General features: G+C 39.1%; 1 protein-coding gene across 3 annotated transcripts in view; it reads left to right on the top strand.

The window, feature by feature from the left end:
* The window catches only part of ATP10B (ATPase phospholipid transporting 10B (putative)), a 55,276-nt gene extending 39,497 nt beyond the window's left edge, over nt 1-15,779 (top strand). For all 3 annotated transcript variants that reach the window (XM_057409839.1, XM_057409838.1, XM_057409840.1), the window contains 9 exons: nt 951-1,135; nt 4,232-4,544; nt 5,732-5,808; nt 6,355-6,480; nt 7,834-8,034; nt 9,798-9,878; nt 9,993-10,097; nt 10,326-10,513; nt 13,470-15,779. In XM_057409839.1, coding sequence (XP_057265822.1) covers nt 951-1,135; nt 4,232-4,544; nt 5,732-5,808; nt 6,355-6,480; nt 7,834-8,034; nt 9,798-9,878; nt 9,993-10,097; nt 10,326-10,513; nt 13,470-13,977 — 1,784 coding nt within the window. In that variant the 3' untranslated portion in view covers nt 13,978-15,779. The remainder of the gene's footprint in view (nt 1-950; nt 1,136-4,231; nt 4,545-5,731; nt 5,809-6,354; nt 6,481-7,833; nt 8,035-9,797; nt 9,879-9,992; nt 10,098-10,325; nt 10,514-13,469) is intronic.
* Nucleotides 15,780-18,628: the final 2,849 nt, after the last annotated feature.

Below are 18,628 nucleotides of genomic sequence, written 5' to 3'. Positions count from 1 at the left end.
CCATCATCCCCATATCTAACACTATTCTGTCAAATTATGGAGGAATTCATTTTGTTTCCAAACATTTTGCTCTTTAGGACTTTGATGTTTGGAGCTATCTCAGTCTCACCTTTCTGTGAATACAATCTGTGCCCATACTTCATTATCCTGAATTTCTGTGATTGCAAGCCATTAGCGTTATGGCTTCTCATAATCTTTGCAGTGACTTAAAAAATTAGAGTAATAACAGTAAATGCCATAAGCAGAACCACATAAGAGGTAATGTTGATCTTGTCAGAATCTGTTAACCTTTGCCAAATCTTAAGGATCTTGTGTGCTTTCATTCTTAATTTCACAAGTGTTTTTTTTTTTAGCTTAAATCAATATCCATGTTTAATGTATCAGAGTTGCTTATCTTCAAACTGACCTCTAGTGGAAGAGATAAGTGGAGAAATGTTGCAACATACAGATGGTGACTTGTTATCAGGATGAGCACTTTCATCTGCTTCTAAGTTTGTGCATTTTCAAAAAGAAAACTTACTGTTCCAGTGCTTCTCCCTTTGATGGGTGAAGCATTTGACTGGATAATAGGGATAGCATTCATTTAAATAGTCAAGGTTCATCTTCTTCTGGTTGCTTTGATGGGACTTAGTGCAGTACTTTAAAAATGCATGTGGTGTAATTTCTCTGCCAGTACATTGTCATTTTGGATTATTAAAAAGAAATGAAATGCATTGTTCTAGCAACGAGTAAAATGAAATGCCAGAACTTGATTGCTGACACATTCAGATCTTAATTCAAATGCAGATCTTGTGCCTGTGTGTTTGTTTGCTGGACAAGATCTTGGATCAGCTCTTTATCAGTTCAGGATCACGGCTGGAAGTCAAAGACCTCTTCTTAAAAAAGAAAATAGCAACATGAAATGAAAGAAATGAAAGAAAACTACTTAACTTCTTTTCCTGTCTGCCCAGGAGCAACAGGGATTGAGGATCGGCTGCAAGATGGAGTGCCTGACACTATTGCAGCTCTTCGAGAAGCCGGGATACAAATCTGGGTGCTGACAGGAGACAAACAGGAAACAGCAGTTAACATTGCATATTCCTGTAAACTCTTGAACCAAAGAGACACTGTCTTCACCATTAACACTGAAAGTAAGGTGAGTAGAGAGAGAGAGACAGAATTTACTATCTTTCCCTCTCTTTGCAGCTTGACAGTGTTTTGCTTTAGACTGCATTCAACACAAAACAGAAGTCCTAAAACCTACATAGCAGCATTAGGCCAGAAACCCTTTAGATCACATGTAACAGCATGAATTGAAACACAAGACAGTTAGAGTTTTACTTAATTAAAATACAATGATCTTTCCAAATTAAAATATTCTTTTTAAAAAATAGACTGCTTGAGTCCTTAATAATGTTGATATCTGGTTTTTGATCTTGCAATGGAAATTTCAGTTACAATGATACTTTAAGCCTCTGTGCTACCTGTGGGAAGACATTTGGAAAGTACTGTGTGATTCAATCTGGAAAAGGCATGTAGGTGTAGTTTCAATTCAGTTTAGAACTTTCTAGTTGTATGTTCCCTAATAGGATTAGGTTTAATCAGAAATTTATTAGTGAACAATTTAATCCAGTATTTTTTGTGTAAAAATAATCACTTTCTTGACATAGTTGTTGATGTGTACAGATATTCCCTGAATTTGCATGGGCAATAAGCAAGGCAGTAGGCAAAGCAAACATGCTCCAAAATGAGGACAGCCACTTCAAGGGGCATCTGTCAGCTCCTATGACTCACTGAAATACAGTGAAAAGTCTGTAGTGTAATCTATGGCTGTTGTTGAAACTGTCTGAACAGAAGAGAGAAAATGAGTCCTAACCTTCGAAGAAGATAAATGCCATTGAGGACAGTGAGAGTACAAGACATTGGAAAAACAACCTTGGCTTTTGCAGTTTATGAAGCAGGTTTGTGAATGTAGGGTACCAGGAAATCAACACCTTGCTTTCTGAAAGCAGAATGGCTACCACTGTGCACAGCCTACCATTTCATCCCTCCAGGCGTCCTGGTGGGAGAAATGGCTTTGTAAGATGGATTTAGGGGAGAGCAAGTTCAGGCATTATAGTTAAACCAGACCCGTTGCATTTTTAAAACCTTAAAGCAAGGTCCAAAATGCCAGCTGTGATGCCCTTCTCTATTTTCTTGCTAGTGACTTCTTATTTCCCTTATAGCTCTGGATGCCCAGGGATGCTCTAGGCAGTAGTCACTGCCCTTTCCCGGTGTGTTGCTTTGTCCTTTCTATGCAGCCTACACGTCTGACCCACACTCAGCAGTATCAGGAGTTACATATGACGAGCCTCAACAAGGTCTTGGTTACCTCAGGCTTTTCTTCCCCACAGAAGAGGGGTTAATAACACAAGCTTGCCTTTCTCTCTATAAAGCTATTGTGAGGATTAATTGTAGTTAAAATGCTGACTGTTTTTCTTGTGATAGACAATTGTATACAGCAGTTAGATGGCCTACTTTCTAAATGCTTTTGTCTGCAGTTAGTAGCTCTCCAAACAAGAATAAAATCCTATGCAAATCTCTGTCTCTTTTAATGTCATGGAAATAGGGAAACACGCATAGATGATACAGAATTTGGCACGGAATGCATTCCTTGCTTCAATGTGTAATTTCATTTGATACGCATATCTGCTTTAACGGGAAGCAGAATGAATATATTTAGGATGGAAATTAGAAGATGGTTTCTGTCAGAGAAGTGCTGCAGGCAGGACCACCCTGGCTCCTGGAATCAGAGGCTTGAGCATTTATCCATAACACACTATACAGCCCTTGATCCAGGCTCAGATGCAAGCTGTGTGTATATGGGCACTGGTGTGAATATGGGTGGTTCAGTGGGCACTGGAGTTGCTCTACAATAAGATTTAGCTCCCTCCTTTGCAGAATGAAGCCGAGGACATTGGTTCTGAATGGGTCTCCCAATGGCAGCAGCAGGGAAAAACAAATAATGCATACAAAGCATTTACCTCATTAATCTAGCCAGAAGTAACCCTTGAACTGGCTTCAGTGGGAAGGGAATCTCTTTACCCCCTGAGCCCAGCAGCTTATTCGAATGCTGAATAGTATCTTCCAGTAAACAGCAACACAAGGAGGTCGTTTGGGGCATTCATTTAACAAACAAAGCCAAGGCAAAGCAGGAATTTCCACTGCAATTTTTGGTTTGTTCATGGAAAGAAGCTGCTGCTTTGATATTTCTTTTATAGGTTTTAAGTGTGCAGGCTAGATGCAGCTTTTTATTAGATGTCAGAGGTACATTTGATTCCAGAACCTCCCACTTAAGTGTAATTTAAATCTTGCAAACATCCTACACATGTACATTATGCAACATAAAGTGAAAATAACATTTTAGAACTGAATCATCTCTCAATAAAGCTGACAGAAAAGGTAGAAAAGGGAGTGATTAGCTCCTCAGGTATTCAGTGCCATGCCATAGAAGGAGGGCTTTTAGTATTAACAGGCAGCATAAATACTTTTAGATCATTCTGGCTTTTCTCTGGTTGTAGTGTGGCAATTTAGGAGATCTGTATGGGAGAGATAAAAGTGCTCACCTTAAATCTTTTTGCGTTTGATACTAATTCAGTTCCAGTTGTTTGCATCTAAAAGGGGACTTCATTCCAAAATGAGGCAGATCTGCAAAGAGGGAAAGACTTAGTTTGTGTTTGTTACACAGTGCTGGGCAATATGAAGCTTTATTTCTGTCCCTAACAGAAACGTGCGTGTGACACACACCTGATTTGTGACCTAGAAAAGGCCAAACTGAAAAAGCTACCAATTAATTCTGAAAATCTGCCCCTCTTGTTTCTCTACCATTTTGTTTCTGAATGAAGCAAACACTGCAGTATCTCACACCTTGCACGTCAGAACTAGATTTTGAAAACGTCCTTTAGAAAAAAGGAGGTTTTTTAAAACTTCTCAACTCTAATTCCAAATACAAATATGTCCTCCTGATGGGAAGATTATTTTCTTTTAAAGTAATTCTTTACTACAGCTAACTAGCTGGTAGGATCCACAGTGTTTCACTGAAGGATTTGGCTCTCAAATCTGACAAATCAGTGAGTTTCTCAGTTTTCTCTAATGTTTACCTGATAGGCTTAAACCCACTGGTGTGAATACACAAATATACACTTTGCAAGGTGCTGTGCTGTAAAGGGAGATGGAGATAACTATTTCTAGAACTACTTCTGTTTTCTCACAGGAAACCTGTGAATCTCTCTTGAATTTAACCTTGGAAGAGGTGAGGAAGAACTATGAGGTAGAAAAACCACGGAGGAAATTTTTTGGCATTATCCCAGCATCTTTTGCAGCCTCTGAGGCCCCAAGCCCTGAGTTTGGGCTGGTGGTTGATGGGCGGACACTGAGCGTCATCTTCCAGGGGGGCCTGGAGGAGAAGTTCCTGACCCTGACGAAGCACTGCCACTCAGTGCTGTGTTGCCGTTCCACACCTCTTCAGAAGAGCATGGTGGTCAAGCTCGTCCGGAGGCAGCTTAACGTGATGACCCTGTCGATAGGTACCTTCATTCTGAATCTCGGGAGAAAGGGGGAAGCTTTTTCCTTATGAGTTATGGAAGCGTATGGAATATAGTGTATGAGCTATTCTTTGTGCCTCAGATAGATACAGTGAGAAACCAGCATTAAATACTCTTTCCCGATCAAAAGCCACATAAAAGTCTTTCTTCAGCTTTCACTGAGCAATCCTGTCCCCCATTTAAGCAAGATAAAGGCACTCCAAATTCAGAATCTCCCAGCAGTACCTTTCATGTTCACCAGTACAAATGTATGTTCACATTCCTTTGGGTGTGGAAAGCAGTCAGTAGTAGTCACTGTTTTGCCTTTTCATAAAGCTCTTTCCTGTCAGATTTTCCGAACTGATAAAAACAGAGTTATCCCAAGAGTGGTATTAAACACAGACTCTTTTGCTTTTCACATCCAAATAATGTGAAATGCTTTAAGTTTCATGCTTCACTTTTGGTAAGTGTTCCCACTAAAATGCTTACAGAACTGATTTTTATGACTTAAAACTAAAAAATGCACCTCTCTGGACCAAATGGAAAAGGAAGTGTCTGATGTATTTTCAAATTTCTTGCTTTGCCTTAGAGTTCAAAATACAGGGTTTCAGCCTTCCCCTTCATTTATTGTGTTTTGCCAGCTAACCTAATTCAAAATCTTCACATAGCAGGCAACAACCATGGCTGTTCTTTCCATGGAAATTTGGTTAGGTATAAAACACATTGCTGCAAGTTGAAATAAGCAGAATAACTTCTGAAACTGTCTTGTTACACTGTCAGCAACAATTAAATTTATCACATGATTTAGAGAATTTAGTGAAGTAGGGTGCTGTAAAGCGTGTTTCTGAGTGCAAGGAGTTCACTAAACACAAACATACAAAACAATGCAGATCTAGATAGTGTCGGGGTGTCCATACCACCACCCAGGTGGTCCCAATGTTGGGGTTAGCCCTGGTGGATCCAGGTCTTCTGGAAAAGATGTTCCAATCAAGATCAGAGCCTAGAGGTCATGATTGCTTGCTGCTCGATGATGAGTTACCCTAAGTAACTCAAACCTAAGATGTGTGGCAGTACAGAATAGCCTTTGTTTATCAGCATAGCTAAGGGGTTTTCCTTCTTCTCATATAAGCATTTCATATCGAGCACCCTTTCTTGCATCTTTATTGATCCCTTCTATCTTCCCATTCTAGGTGATGGTGCAAATGATGTAAGTATGATTCAAGCAGCTGATATTGGTATTGGGATATCTGGCCAAGAAGGCATGCAGGTATGCCTTCAATTTATTTCCTTTCCTCATTTGTCAGATGGTCTCTTGCTGCTTATGAAGTTTCATAGAAGCCCTATACTCGAGTGTCATCTTAAAAATGCAGTTTGACATCATTACTGTTATAAATTAATATGCAGTTTGTAATTATGGGTTCAGCCAAAAGAGAGAGTTTTGAGCCAACAATTACCATGCACAGACAAGCGTGTGTTTGCTCATAAGCCTGGAAAATTAGCAGATGCCTGTCCAGTGTTAGGTCAGTATCTGGCTTCTGAATCCTCTCTGCCGTAACATTTCCAGGTTTTGTTTATTGTCTTTCAGTGTTTTCTGCCGCAGATTCCTTCTTCTGTATCCCTCTTTGTCATTTTTCTAAGATAGACAGTTCTGCAGAGATAGGAAGTTCCAACTATTTTCTCAAGGTTTTGGTTTATTGGGTTTGGATTTTTTTCTACAACATTCAATAGTAGGAAATCATTTCCTCATCCATGTTCATTATGTTGATAGGGAAAAAACATATTGTAAATTAACTTCTGTTTTTTTTTACCAAAGGCAGTCATGGCTAGCGACTTTGCAATATCCCGATTTAAGCACCTCAAAAAACTGCTTCTCGTCCATGGACATTGGTGTTATGCTCGCCTGGCAAAGATGGTGATTTACTTTTTCTACAAAAACGTGGTAAGACTCTTCAGACTCTGGAAATTTCCATCCTAGCAAAGATTAAATCCAGGGCTGGGATTTTTTGGGTGGTTGGTTTGTTTTTTTCTGCAGCTTATACTCTCTTACTTTTTATGAAGCTAGACTTCCTGTTTCTTCAGTTTTCAAGTTTATAACATGCTACCTCCTTCTTAGTAGTGTGCTTTATAAAACACTAAGGAAAAGATGGGTTCTAAATGTATTTTGAAACAGCGTTATTCCAGAGGGAAAAGGACTCAAGGCTTAGTAACTTTTATAGGTAGCTCAAGAAACTTTATTAATAATACCCATGAGCCTCAAAATAAAATTTGCATAAGGAAGAGCAGATTATTAGTGCCAGAATACGTAAGATGACATTGCACTAAGAATTGTTTGCCTGTGAAACCTCTGAATTTCTGCATTTAGTTTGATAGGAACCACTTGCAAGTAATGATGTGGTCATATCTGGCATTTTTTATTAAAAATTTAATGTATATGCAAATGAGTTGTGCATTGAAGAATAATGTAAAGTGGAAAAACCTGATAGTAATACAGTTTCTACAAGACTGTGCAAACAAGTCCATTTGACATGAAATATACTCTGAGCATGAAAGACTATTTAGAATTCAAAGTATCTGGATTGGTTTTTTTTATATATATAATTTTGAATAAAGATTGCTTCTTATCACTTTTAACATTTATAATGAAAATGGAAACTCCTTTTTTCTTGATTGGGCATCCTTTTAGAGTTCAAAAGATAGTTCAAAATAGCTCTCTAGACGGGGGTGCAGCTCTTCTACTATCTCCCCAGTACCATTACGGCACAGGAGACCTTTGATTCTGCATGGACAACCAGTTTGCAAAAGGATTGAAAAATCTGGTGCTCAGAGCTGTGAACAGTTTGCTTAATTATTCTCTGATACGTTCTTAAAGAAACCTAATGGCTTTTAAAAAGCTGTATCACAGTGGATCAGTGTGAAGACCATCCTTAGGATATACTGCTTTATGAAATAAAGAGCAGAGCTGTCTCCTGATGGTACCTTTAACCAAAATAACATATTCTTGGGAGACTCTGTTAATAACCAGTGTACTACATAAACCTCATATGTGGAACTATGAGAGACATAGATCATCTGTGCATTACAAACTAAAGTCCAGATCAGCTGTAACAGCTAGGAACAGTGTAGGGAAAAGAAGTGGATGTAAAAGAGGCCCCAGAAAAGGTGCAGCTTCAAAACTCCCACAGCCTAGAGAAATGAAATCATATCAGCCTGAAGGATGTGCTTCTGCTCGTGTGGGGAATCACAGTTCGGTTTGTAAGAGTTTGTATTTGTGTTTGTATCTGCTTCTGCACAGAGCTATGTCAACCTGCTCTTCTGGTACCAGTTCTTCTGTGGGTTCTCAGGCAGCACAATGATAGATTACTGGCAGATGATTTTTTTCAATCTCTTCTTCACCTCAATGCCCCCTCTTCTCTTTGGAGTCCTGGATAGAGATGTTTCTGCAGAAACACTTCTAAGTTTGCCAGAGTTGTATAAGAATGGACAAAATTCAGAGGTATGTCTTGATTGCTGAAATAACTGCTTGATAAGCCAAAGGACTGCAGGTGTCTTGGTTTTGTGAGGAGCGAATTATAGATTTATTTGTAACCAAATGATCCATTTATGGTTTCTAGTTTATTGATGTTCACTAAAAGCAGGTATAATTGTGGCTGTCAGAAGAACTGTTAAGGAACATATGATTGAAGTTGCCTGCTGGAAGTGAGGCTGGGTGTTTGTTCCATAGTTGGAAGATGTAAATGGGAAGGTTTATTCTGTCATTAAATATATAGAGCAATCCAGTTTGGTACCAGTGTGCTGCGTTTTAATAAGTGATGTGCTAGCCCTCTGTTTGGTGTTTCTGATCTGAAGAAGAGATGATGGAGCAAATATGTGTGTGTGTATGTATATATATATATATATATATATGTACACACCATATTGATGGAAAATTTCTCAGTGAAGGCATAAGGAGAAAACAGGATAAGAAATGTAACTAATTAGGATAAAATAGTTTAGCTGGTCCATGATTAAACTCTACTCAGATTTGGTGCTTTGAACAGTCTCAACCTACTGAAGAAGAAAAGCTTGCTAAAAGATTACAGCAAAGTGACTTGAATGGATAACCAACTTGACTGGCTTTTTTTCTGCTCTCACACTCAGAAATACACCTGTTGATGCATAAAGGATTTTGTCACAGTTTGGTGTTTAGCCTGTTCCAGGCATGAACTGTTTCATTTAGTTACTTTTTTAACTGTGACTACTCAGTGTTGACAACCCCCAGAAAATATGACATGTTTTTACCCCAGTTTGCCTATGAGGTTTCAAGAACCAGCCTGATATAAATATGTTTGCAAAAAGGACACATATACAGACATACATACCTGGTTTTGCAGATAAATACAGTACAGTAGCACTTACTCCCCATTGCCTTAATATTTTTAATATGAAATTATGAGATTGTTAATGAGCAAAATTTGAAATTATCGGAGTTTAAAATTGCAGGGTACTTAGGAATTTGCTCATTTTCTCCTAATATTTACTTTCATTTTCCTGGACTGTGATTTTTGGCACTGATGAACACTGGCGGTTTACACTGTGTTTAATGATGGTTTGAAAAACCAAGGCAAGAGAGTGCAGAATTTGAGGCTTTTAGGACTTTCTGTCATTTTTCTTAGGAACTCTTGGACCTCACATAATGTGCAAAAATATATGTTCTTTACCATTTTGAAGAGTTCATTGTTGTTGCTTTGGCATTTTGTCTGCATTAAAAAAACATGAGTCCAGCCTTTTGTCACTCCAATAACGTACCCTGCTCCACAGGAGCTGTGGTCACACAGGTCACTAGATAAGTATAAATATGCCAAGTAATCAAGTTAAAATGGTATAAAATAGATGTTTCCTTTCAGTACTGACAGGAAGTCTTACCAATTCTACAGCTCTGGTAAGAGCTTTGTTTGAAAAATGTTTGAGGAATGGGATCCTTTGGGGAGGTGGGGAACATTCATGGCATTCAGCTTATAAGACCTTTAGTTGACTGGCTAATCTTCCTAAGGTCTGTCTTTAGTCAAGGTCTGTCTTCAGTTAACACAGTGAAAATGCATTTTCACAGATAAGCGTTTGGTCTAAATCAGCTGCTCAGGAGCCATTTACTCATGAAGAGAGACCTGTTATCTAGAATCAGTAGTATGAATATAAGAAAAACAGGCAGCAATTATGTCTTCAGGGCAGCCTGGAGATGTGTTTCCCATCATAATGACTTTTATCTGTAAATTCCTACAGATATACAACCTATCAACTTTTATTATTACAATGTTGGATGCCTTCTATCAGAGCCTCATTTGCTTCTTTGTCCCTTACTTGGTAAGTATCAGGGTCATTAATATTCTCATTTTCCTGTTCTCCTTAAAAAAAACAACAGATAAATTCACTTCTGAATTGTCAAGGTTCATCACAGTCTATCTGCCTTTTTTCTAGACCTATGAGGACTCTGACATAGACGTGTTTTCCTTTGGAAACCCTATGAATACTGTCTCCCTCCTGACCATTCTCTTGCACCAGGCTCTAGAAATGAAAACATGGGTACGTGTTTGACCTGTCCTGATCATTTTTACTTTTTTTCTGTTGTGAACACAGCATACTGTATAGACATTGTGTTTTAGAGCCATCTACCTGAATTCCGGGTCAGAAAAAGTGGGTGGTAGATGCACTATTGGATATGTTCTTTCTAATCTGACTTTATATCCTCCTGTCTTACACCCCGAGTCAGTGTCACAATCATCACTCTCATTTTGCACATTCTGCTTGCAGACCCTGTTCCACTTGGTAACGATGATTGGCAGTGTGGCGTTTTACCTGGTCTTCTCTGTGATCTACAATGCCTCCTGTGTGCTCTGCAACCCTCCTACCAATCCCTACTGGATTATGGAGAAACAGCTTTCAGACCCCACCTTCTATTTGCTGTGTCTTATTACCCCCGTCATCGCACTCTTGCCAAGGTTTGAATGATGCACTGCTTTCCTCTCAATTTTCATTTCGTGAGTTTGTAGGCATTTGAGTGAAATAGCACTAACGCTGTGTTATAGATATGTGGTATGTTGGGCACATGTGTTACACAGGGACAGGTGAGGAGTGTGGAAGTCAGATGCCCGAGTTCAACTTTCCAGTTCATGAACCATCAATTTATTCAGTTATACAGCCCTAAAGAATAACTTTATATCTATTGCTTTTGTTTTCCCACCAGGAAAACCTTTCTTTCTGGGGTGCTTAACAAGGTTTACCAGTACAAATCTGTTACGTAATTGTTCCTAATTGTAAACACAATGTTGTTGAGCTGATAAAAACTAGAGACTTTGAAATAGTCCTATATGCTTTGAAAGTTACAGAATGTATTCTAAGTACATTATAGTGCATTATTAGACCAAATTAAAAAACATGTTTATATATTAAATAATTTTCTGCAGCCAGAATTTTAGTTTTACTCTGTGTGACAAATCAGGTAGGTTAAAGATAGCTGTAACTGAGGCTGAATACTATTTGGAGAGGGATAGTTATTTTGATAGGTTGCTGAGAAAGGTTGTTTGAAAAACACAGCAATTCTGTTCCTATGTATGTATGTGGTAACCATACTGCTTTTAATACTTGCTACCATAACATTCTTTAAGCAGATATGCTTTGTCTGAGTTTCATTACTTATTTAAAATCTCTACTTGTCCTTGGGCAGTGACAGAAATGGTTGGTTTCACTGTCTTCCTAGTGTCCTTCTCATCCTAATTGTCACGTAGTGCAGCACACTGGCACTGGAAGAAACAGGAAAATATTTTTAGTGTCTGATTCTGCAAGTGCTTTAAGGCATTAGAATCTGAGCCTTAACTTTGTCTAAACAGGAACCTTTCAAGGCAGGTAATATTTCTCTTCAAATTATTATTTCCCCATTTTGAGTTGAGATACTCTTATGATTACAGGTTACATTATATAACTGCCGGTCAGGATAAATAACACATAGGTCTCATGTCTTCTAGGAAGGGCATCCTTTCCCAGTCTGTTCTGCCCCTGTGTGATTTTTGTTTTCCTATCAGCCCTTATTCACACTGTCCTTTTAGACCCTGAGCTTTCTACTGAGAGCTATGTCAAACATGTGGTTGGAGAACTTTTATCTCCATTTTAGGAATTCAGCAAGTTTAAGATTGTTGCTGTCTCAGCAGGATACGGAGCTTAAAGATTTGTATCTTCCTATCTTCAAAGTTGGAGAACTACAGTTCTTTCATGTAGGTACACCAGATTATGTTCTGCAGAGTCCTTCAGTTCACAGAGTATCTCTGCTATAATTTAGTTGTGTCAACGTATCACAGCAGCGGTGAAACCACCCTTTGTCAAAGTGCACTTAAGTTCACTTTGTTCATCTCACCACACTGCCAGCTCCCTGTCTCCTTCAGAAACCTTGGAGCCTTGAGATTCTGGTTTACTTCTAAGAAGCTTCTAAGATGTTTTGTTGACATCCTTGCTCTCCTTGGCTCTCCCTTTTGCTATTGCATCCTGCGCTAGCTGGCACTTCTGAGACAGTGCAGGCGCCTGGTGGGAGCTTGCCTGTGCCCTCCCTGCACACAGGCTTTTCCTGGAGCACTTTGGAGCGCATCCTTCATGCATCCACATCTCAAAACTGCCTCTGAACTTTATTTTGGGACTCCAACTGCACTGTGCTAGGTATTAAAGCTTTCAAGTCTGAGAAGAAAGGGTTCTGAATATCATGTTCATTCATTGGCAAGGGAAAGTACTGTGTCTCTGGAGGATTTCAACATATGAACCAGATCTACTTCTCCAGCTATGGAAGGCAGGCTGTGGTCTGCCAGGAGGCACTGCAAAGGCCTGACAGGTAATTGGGTCTCACACTCTGCAGGGCTGCGGGAAGGGCAGAAGCAAATGAAAGCAGTTCATGGGATGAAATACACAGTTCGTCCCTTCTCTGTCTTCCTGTCTGGTCCACCTGCAGTTTGCACAGAAGATACAGAGGACAGCTTGAGGGGAGAGAGGACAATATGATCCACACCAGATCTGCACAGCCAGACCTGATCTCTCTGTGGCTGTGCTCTTAGCTGCCCAACTCTAATTAGCAACTGAACAGTTCCCAGTCCTGAGATGCTATGGGATTAACCAGCCTGAGCCCAGGCACACCAGATATATGTTTATCCACTCCTACTTGTGCAGATAGGCCTGAGAAACCCATTGCCTTAAAAGACCTTTCTGTACTTTGTTTGGCTTGTTAGGTTTTTTAATCTTGTTATACTTATTTATGCATACATTTAGCAGCAGGATGTGAGGACAGCAGCTTTCTTAACACAGTTTCAAAGAGTCCCCATGTTTGTTTTAAAATGCATATCGAGGCCATCTATGTAAAGGTCAAATCCTATTAAAAAGATGCTTTGAAAGAGACTTGGTTTTCAGACAAAACTGACACAACATGGAGAGAGGCTGTGTGCTTTCTCACTGCTCACAATATATGCTTACATAAGTTCTCTGTTCTGCAGACGGGAGGTAGGGCACTTTCTGGTTTTTACTGCCTCCTGAGCAAATACATAAGCCAAGGTTTTTAAATTTCTGGGTTCATAATATATATCGAATCAAGATCCCTTCTTTAGCCTTTTTTAGCAGTATAAATATAACTCCACCTCTTCTAATACTGCATCTCTTGATAAGTTTCTGTGCATCATTCTTACAGTGTTCATTAATCAGGTGGTTCTATTATAATTTATTATTTATCTACATGTAGTTGACTTGACAGGTCAAGGTAGGTGTATATTTACATGTTGCATTAAATCCAGGAGTCAACCGAGGTATAAGGTGTTTACTAGATGCCTGTAGAGCAATGGAAAATTAGCAACTGGATCTGTGTTCTGTGATGCAGATTGTGGAAGGAACCCTCTAGTAAAATAATCCATTATTTTCCTGTTTCATCAGGTTCTTTATTTTTGCTCTGCGAGGAACCATTGGAACACCTCTGATTCTGAAGGCACAGCAACTCGACAAACTTCCTAAAGGGCAACAGGATCTTGAAATCCAGAAATTGAGATCAAGAAAACAACCTACTTCTGGTACACCTGTGACATCACCTACATCTAATGATGATCTTGACCAAAACATCAGCCACTTATGTGAGTCACCATTTTTACATCCAGCAGCAGCAGCGGTGTCTCACAGGGACGCAGAAAGTCAGAGGCTGTCAACCTCCAACGTGAATCATCTCAGGAAACAGACTCCTGAAGAAGGCTACTATTTCTTTAATAGGTGGGCAGAGGAAGAATCTACTGCTACAGACCCTTCAGCAGGACCTTTCTCTGGCCACTACCCCCTTGTACCCAGCAGGATAACAACTCCTGGACAGGACAGTGACAAACTGACTAAAGGTAATGAGAACAGTTTTAACCATGGAAGTCATCGGCGATCTGTTAGTGCAGTGACACTCTGAAGAAACATTCAGAAATGGGATACACAGTCCAAGTGGAGAAGGATACTATAAGAAAAATAAAAAGTCCATTTATACTTAACCATGATGCTCGCTACAAAAGGAGAGAGACATGAGGAGTAGTACAATAACATCTCTAATATGTGACTTTTCCTAAGCGTGCATGTAGTTTGTCATTACATGACTTCTTGGTCTTCCTGGTTTTGTCTCATTAGAGGAATGTCAAATGAGCATCACACAGTTTCTGAGAAATGCACAATTACTTTATTTCATCAAGGGATATATTTCTTTTACAGTAATTGAGAGTAATTGTACTAGTAATGTTTCAATGTTATTATGCTATTGAGGTAATAGAAAGAGAATCCATTCTATATTAAGTCTTAGAGCAACACATCCCACTCTAGCTTTTACTATCAAAGTCTTAAAAAGACCTTACTAGCTTAAAAATTACAGTTCTGCCTGGAAAATATGTTACCTCTTGGACTAAAGGTATTTGCAGAATAGCAGCATTGGAAAGAGATGACAGAATGTTCCAGGTTTTAATATATGGAATTCATCAGTATAACAATATCAAGTTTATAGTCTGTTTCCCTGAACAGTAAGCTCACTATTTTTATGCAGCCAGTGTTTTGACCCGATACTGTTAAGAAAAGAACAAAAGAATTTATGAAGTAGAAAAATGCAAATACTGAACTACAAGAACTGAGAGAATAACTCAGGGACAAGTGGAGTCTACTTCATACCTACAGAAGGAGATAGATATAACAAGTCAAATTCAAGGATATGCATTCTAGAATTCTAAAGTTGTCCCTGCTTTTTCATCTAGAAATTCATTTTCTTCCTTACATTCTCTGTATTATTACATAGTGTTGCTGCATTCAACCAAGTATAAATTATGTTCCTCCCCACAGTTGGTTACATTTAGTAGTTGATGGAGATCCAATAATGAAGATTTTTACAAGCAATATATGAAGGTCACTAATCACATTGCAGTAAGTAAATAGTGTATAATGACCAAAATATGCATAATACATTCATCCCTTTCAGTATCTCAGAGCAGCGAGATGGAGGGGGGAAGAAAATGTCACCATCATCACTATGTATTGCAATGCAATGAAAGGTGACTGGTATTTCTTATAGAAATGTTGACTACTAAGCCCATTTCCCAAGTTTTTCTTCACAATGTGGGGTGAAATCTGAACTTTTTAAAATTCAAGGCAACTGTGCTTTTGTGAATCTACCGCTGCTTCTGACTTAAGTAGGTTTTAAGCCTTTTTTTATACATGCCATATTAATTTGGCTATTTACCCTCACAATGTGTGATCTGTTTCATAACCTTATATTTAGAAAATACTAATTTAACTTCTGTGTGTTATAATAATTACTGTAACTAAAGTCTTCAAGATGTTACTTTAAAGCAACTCAGGCAAAATTGAGTAGCATATCTGCCACTGGGATTTCTGGTAGCCAGAGCAAGAGCATACGTAGAGCTGTAATTGCTAAAGTATTAACTGTCAGCTGTAAAACAATTCAGAAAGAGATATTTTTGCATGATGTACAAAATGAAGGGAATTAGGCATAGCTGAGGTTATTGTTAATGGAGTGTGAGATTGCTCAAATGTTTGCTCACTAGCTGGGAATGGACCTTGGGTGACAAGACTTAAGATGAAACCTTCACAATTCACAACCATGTTCTTACATTACATGGTCCATTTCTTTTGAACTTAAAGAAGATACCATTTTCTTATGCATTTTCTTACAAAATGTGAAGTGTTTTTGTAATAATAAATGTAATATGGTCATGATTTGGTGTGTTGTTGAGAGGACAAAAACAGAGGCAGAAGAGTGGTTTTCCTATGTCACTCATGAGTGGCAAACTCATGTTTTCAGAGGTCGCTCCTCTATTTAGTAGGCCATGCCATAGGAATGCTTATCACAAGAACTAGATATCAAATATTTCTGAATGCACAAAGGGACTTAGCATATATGGGAAAGGGCTGGACAAGTTATGCTTAAGCAAATCTAGAAGACCTGTAGACATTCCTGAATTCAAAGCACCAATTAGTTCCATGTTTTCTGATCACAGCTTCTGCAAAACAGTTCTACCATGCGTTTTGCCCTGACAGCTGGGCTTAGGTTCAGGAATGGCATATAGCTAAAGGAGGGCCCTTTAAGAAGGGGAATGAAGGAGGGACTGCTTATGATCTCCTACAAAATTACCCTTAAAAGCACTATGGTGATAGAGGCCTCACTATATTAAGGGATGAAATAAGTAGAAGACAGTCCATAAGTCGCCACCAGACTGTGACCAAAAATAGTTATTTCACTTAAAGGAAAGAATCCAGATTTGAATTGCTGCCTTAAGTAATTCTACAGCTAGACCTACAATCTGTTAATTCTGTTGTGGAAGATGATAACAAAACAGTTCAATAGACCCATTTTCTTGAAGATTTTGCAGCATAGAAGAAAAGCATTCCTCATCCTCAAGGAGAGAGAAAGCTGAAACAACCAGAAAAACAAAAAGGCAGCATCAGGCAAGACCTGGCCTCTGCATCCCAGCTGACTCTACAGCTTTACAAATCTGTCCCCCGATACCCTACCTCCTGGGTGACAGTGCTACCATCCCTCCTCCAAAGCAGATGCTGACATAGATCAGGATCTGTAGTCACTCCTAATCAAGTGTGATCTTTCCTGTACTCTTGGGTAAGCAGTAATGATGAACTATTTCATGTTGAAAAGATGGTGAACAGGCGCTTCCCTTTGATCATGAGCTGAAACCCCTTTGGGAAGTAGGATCTAGAGCTAAAAAACATGATTTTTTTTTCCAATGAAAATAAGCCTACAGTAAGAAAGCAATCCCTCCAAAGAATTTATATACAAGAGGGGAAGTGTATTTACTAAATGGGTTATTTAGACCTAACTGGAATTCAAACTAGCTTTTTTTTTTATTATTTCAATATATATTTAATAATACTGTCAAGATACATGTTCCATTACTTCTAATGGGAATGAATGCTTCACAACAGAACAGGAGTCTCACTTTTTAATGTATCCTCTGGTGATATTCAATATTTCATGTACTTGGACTATAAAACACTAAAATTAATGTGCTTTTATGGAATTACTGCATACTCTTTTTTTTTATTATATTATTATAATAATACTGTATATGCAGCAGTGCTTTGAGTTATACAGAGTTATACCTATGTGGCAAACTGAAGGTGGCACCTCATATAGAGGTGAACAGGAGCTGGCTTACCAGGTCTATTGGCTGACTAACAGATGCAATGACAGGCTGCTTGCAATGGTCAGTGAAGAGCCATCCATCGTGTTCTCAACAGAAGTAAGTTGTTCAGGTTTTCATAATACAGGGTGCGGGAAACGCGTACCCATTGTCTACACTTTGTTTGTGTCTTAGCACAGCAAGTTGGAGATGTGGTCTTTGAAAGTTACAGTTGATTATCTGCTTGATATCAGTAATAGCTGTTCAGTCTAAAATCCAGAATTATTCAGGTGGGGTAAAGGGAAGAATCCAGTTTGTTCTTTTTTCTTCTATCTCTCAGAAATACAAACTCAGGTTTTAAATTATGTAGAGATAGGTTTGCATCGTGCTGTAGCACAGAAACCACTTTTCCCAAGGATGAATTACATATATTTTGTCACTCTGTTGGCTGATGCTGCAATGTTTAATTCATTTGTTTGATTGCAGTTTGATGTGGTGTGCCAGTACAGAGCTATTTGCTTTAGGGGCAAGGTGACTGCAGGCAGGATGTGGCGTGATTAGGTACTTGTAAGCAGCACTGATGAGTAAAAATATAAACGTGGATACAAGAGGCTCTTGAAGATAATGATCACAGAGGGTGGGATTTAGAAAGATGACCAAATAACACTGAAGATCTATAAAGTACTTTTGACATTGCTGGTGATTGGAACTTGCTGCAATTATCAGTACATGAGAAAACTGTGAGCAGAACTTGCTGCCCTGCTCTTTAATTTAACACCTGATTATTCTCAGCTACATAAACAAGACTGAGACCGAACGGAGTCTGAATCATTATTTTTCCAAACACATCAGAGGGGTAGATGTCTGTTTTCTGAAGACATTCAAGGCAACGGTCGTTTATTCTCCATCCGCAGTGCAGCTACTGAAGGATGCTCCCACCTCCAGGCATACATTGCAGGTTTCTTTCCGTGTTAGTGCCCAAAGAACTTGAGTGGTTATTGTGTTCTTCAACAGGAAAGCAGAGCTCTGTAAAGGATCACCGCTGTAACCAAAAGGTCAAGTTTTTGCTCCATGGAAACTGATTTTGACCTTGACTTCACAGAAATCAAAAGCTGTTGCTTTGTTGTTGTCATCCGCTCAACACCACAAAGCTGAGTCAAGATCTCTATGGGACTGGGGAGCAGTTTTGCTGCCAGCCTTGGGGGTTATTTCTCCACCACAGTTCATCGCCCTCATCATGAGGGTGGCACAAGAGCCACAGATAATCTCTTCAACTGCCTCAGATAACCCCAACAAGGAACTTGTCAGAGCTATGTGTTATGCTTTCAGTTGTTCAGATCTTGCTCTCCACAATGTGGAGTTGTTCTCCACTTTGCCTGCAGTGCCAGAAAGAGTTTGCAGCCAGCCAGAAAGCAAAGCTGGGGTCTGCAG

The sequence above is a fragment of the Pezoporus wallicus genome, unplaced genomic scaffold (genome assembly GCF_028554395.1).
Source record: "Pezoporus wallicus isolate ANWC-B61680 ecotype Strahan unplaced genomic scaffold, APGP_CSIRO_Pwel_v1 contig_4309, whole genome shotgun sequence".
Taxonomy (NCBI): Eukaryota; Metazoa; Chordata; class Aves; order Psittaciformes; family Psittacidae; genus Pezoporus; species Pezoporus wallicus.
This window is presented reverse-complemented; position numbering and strand designations above follow the sequence as displayed.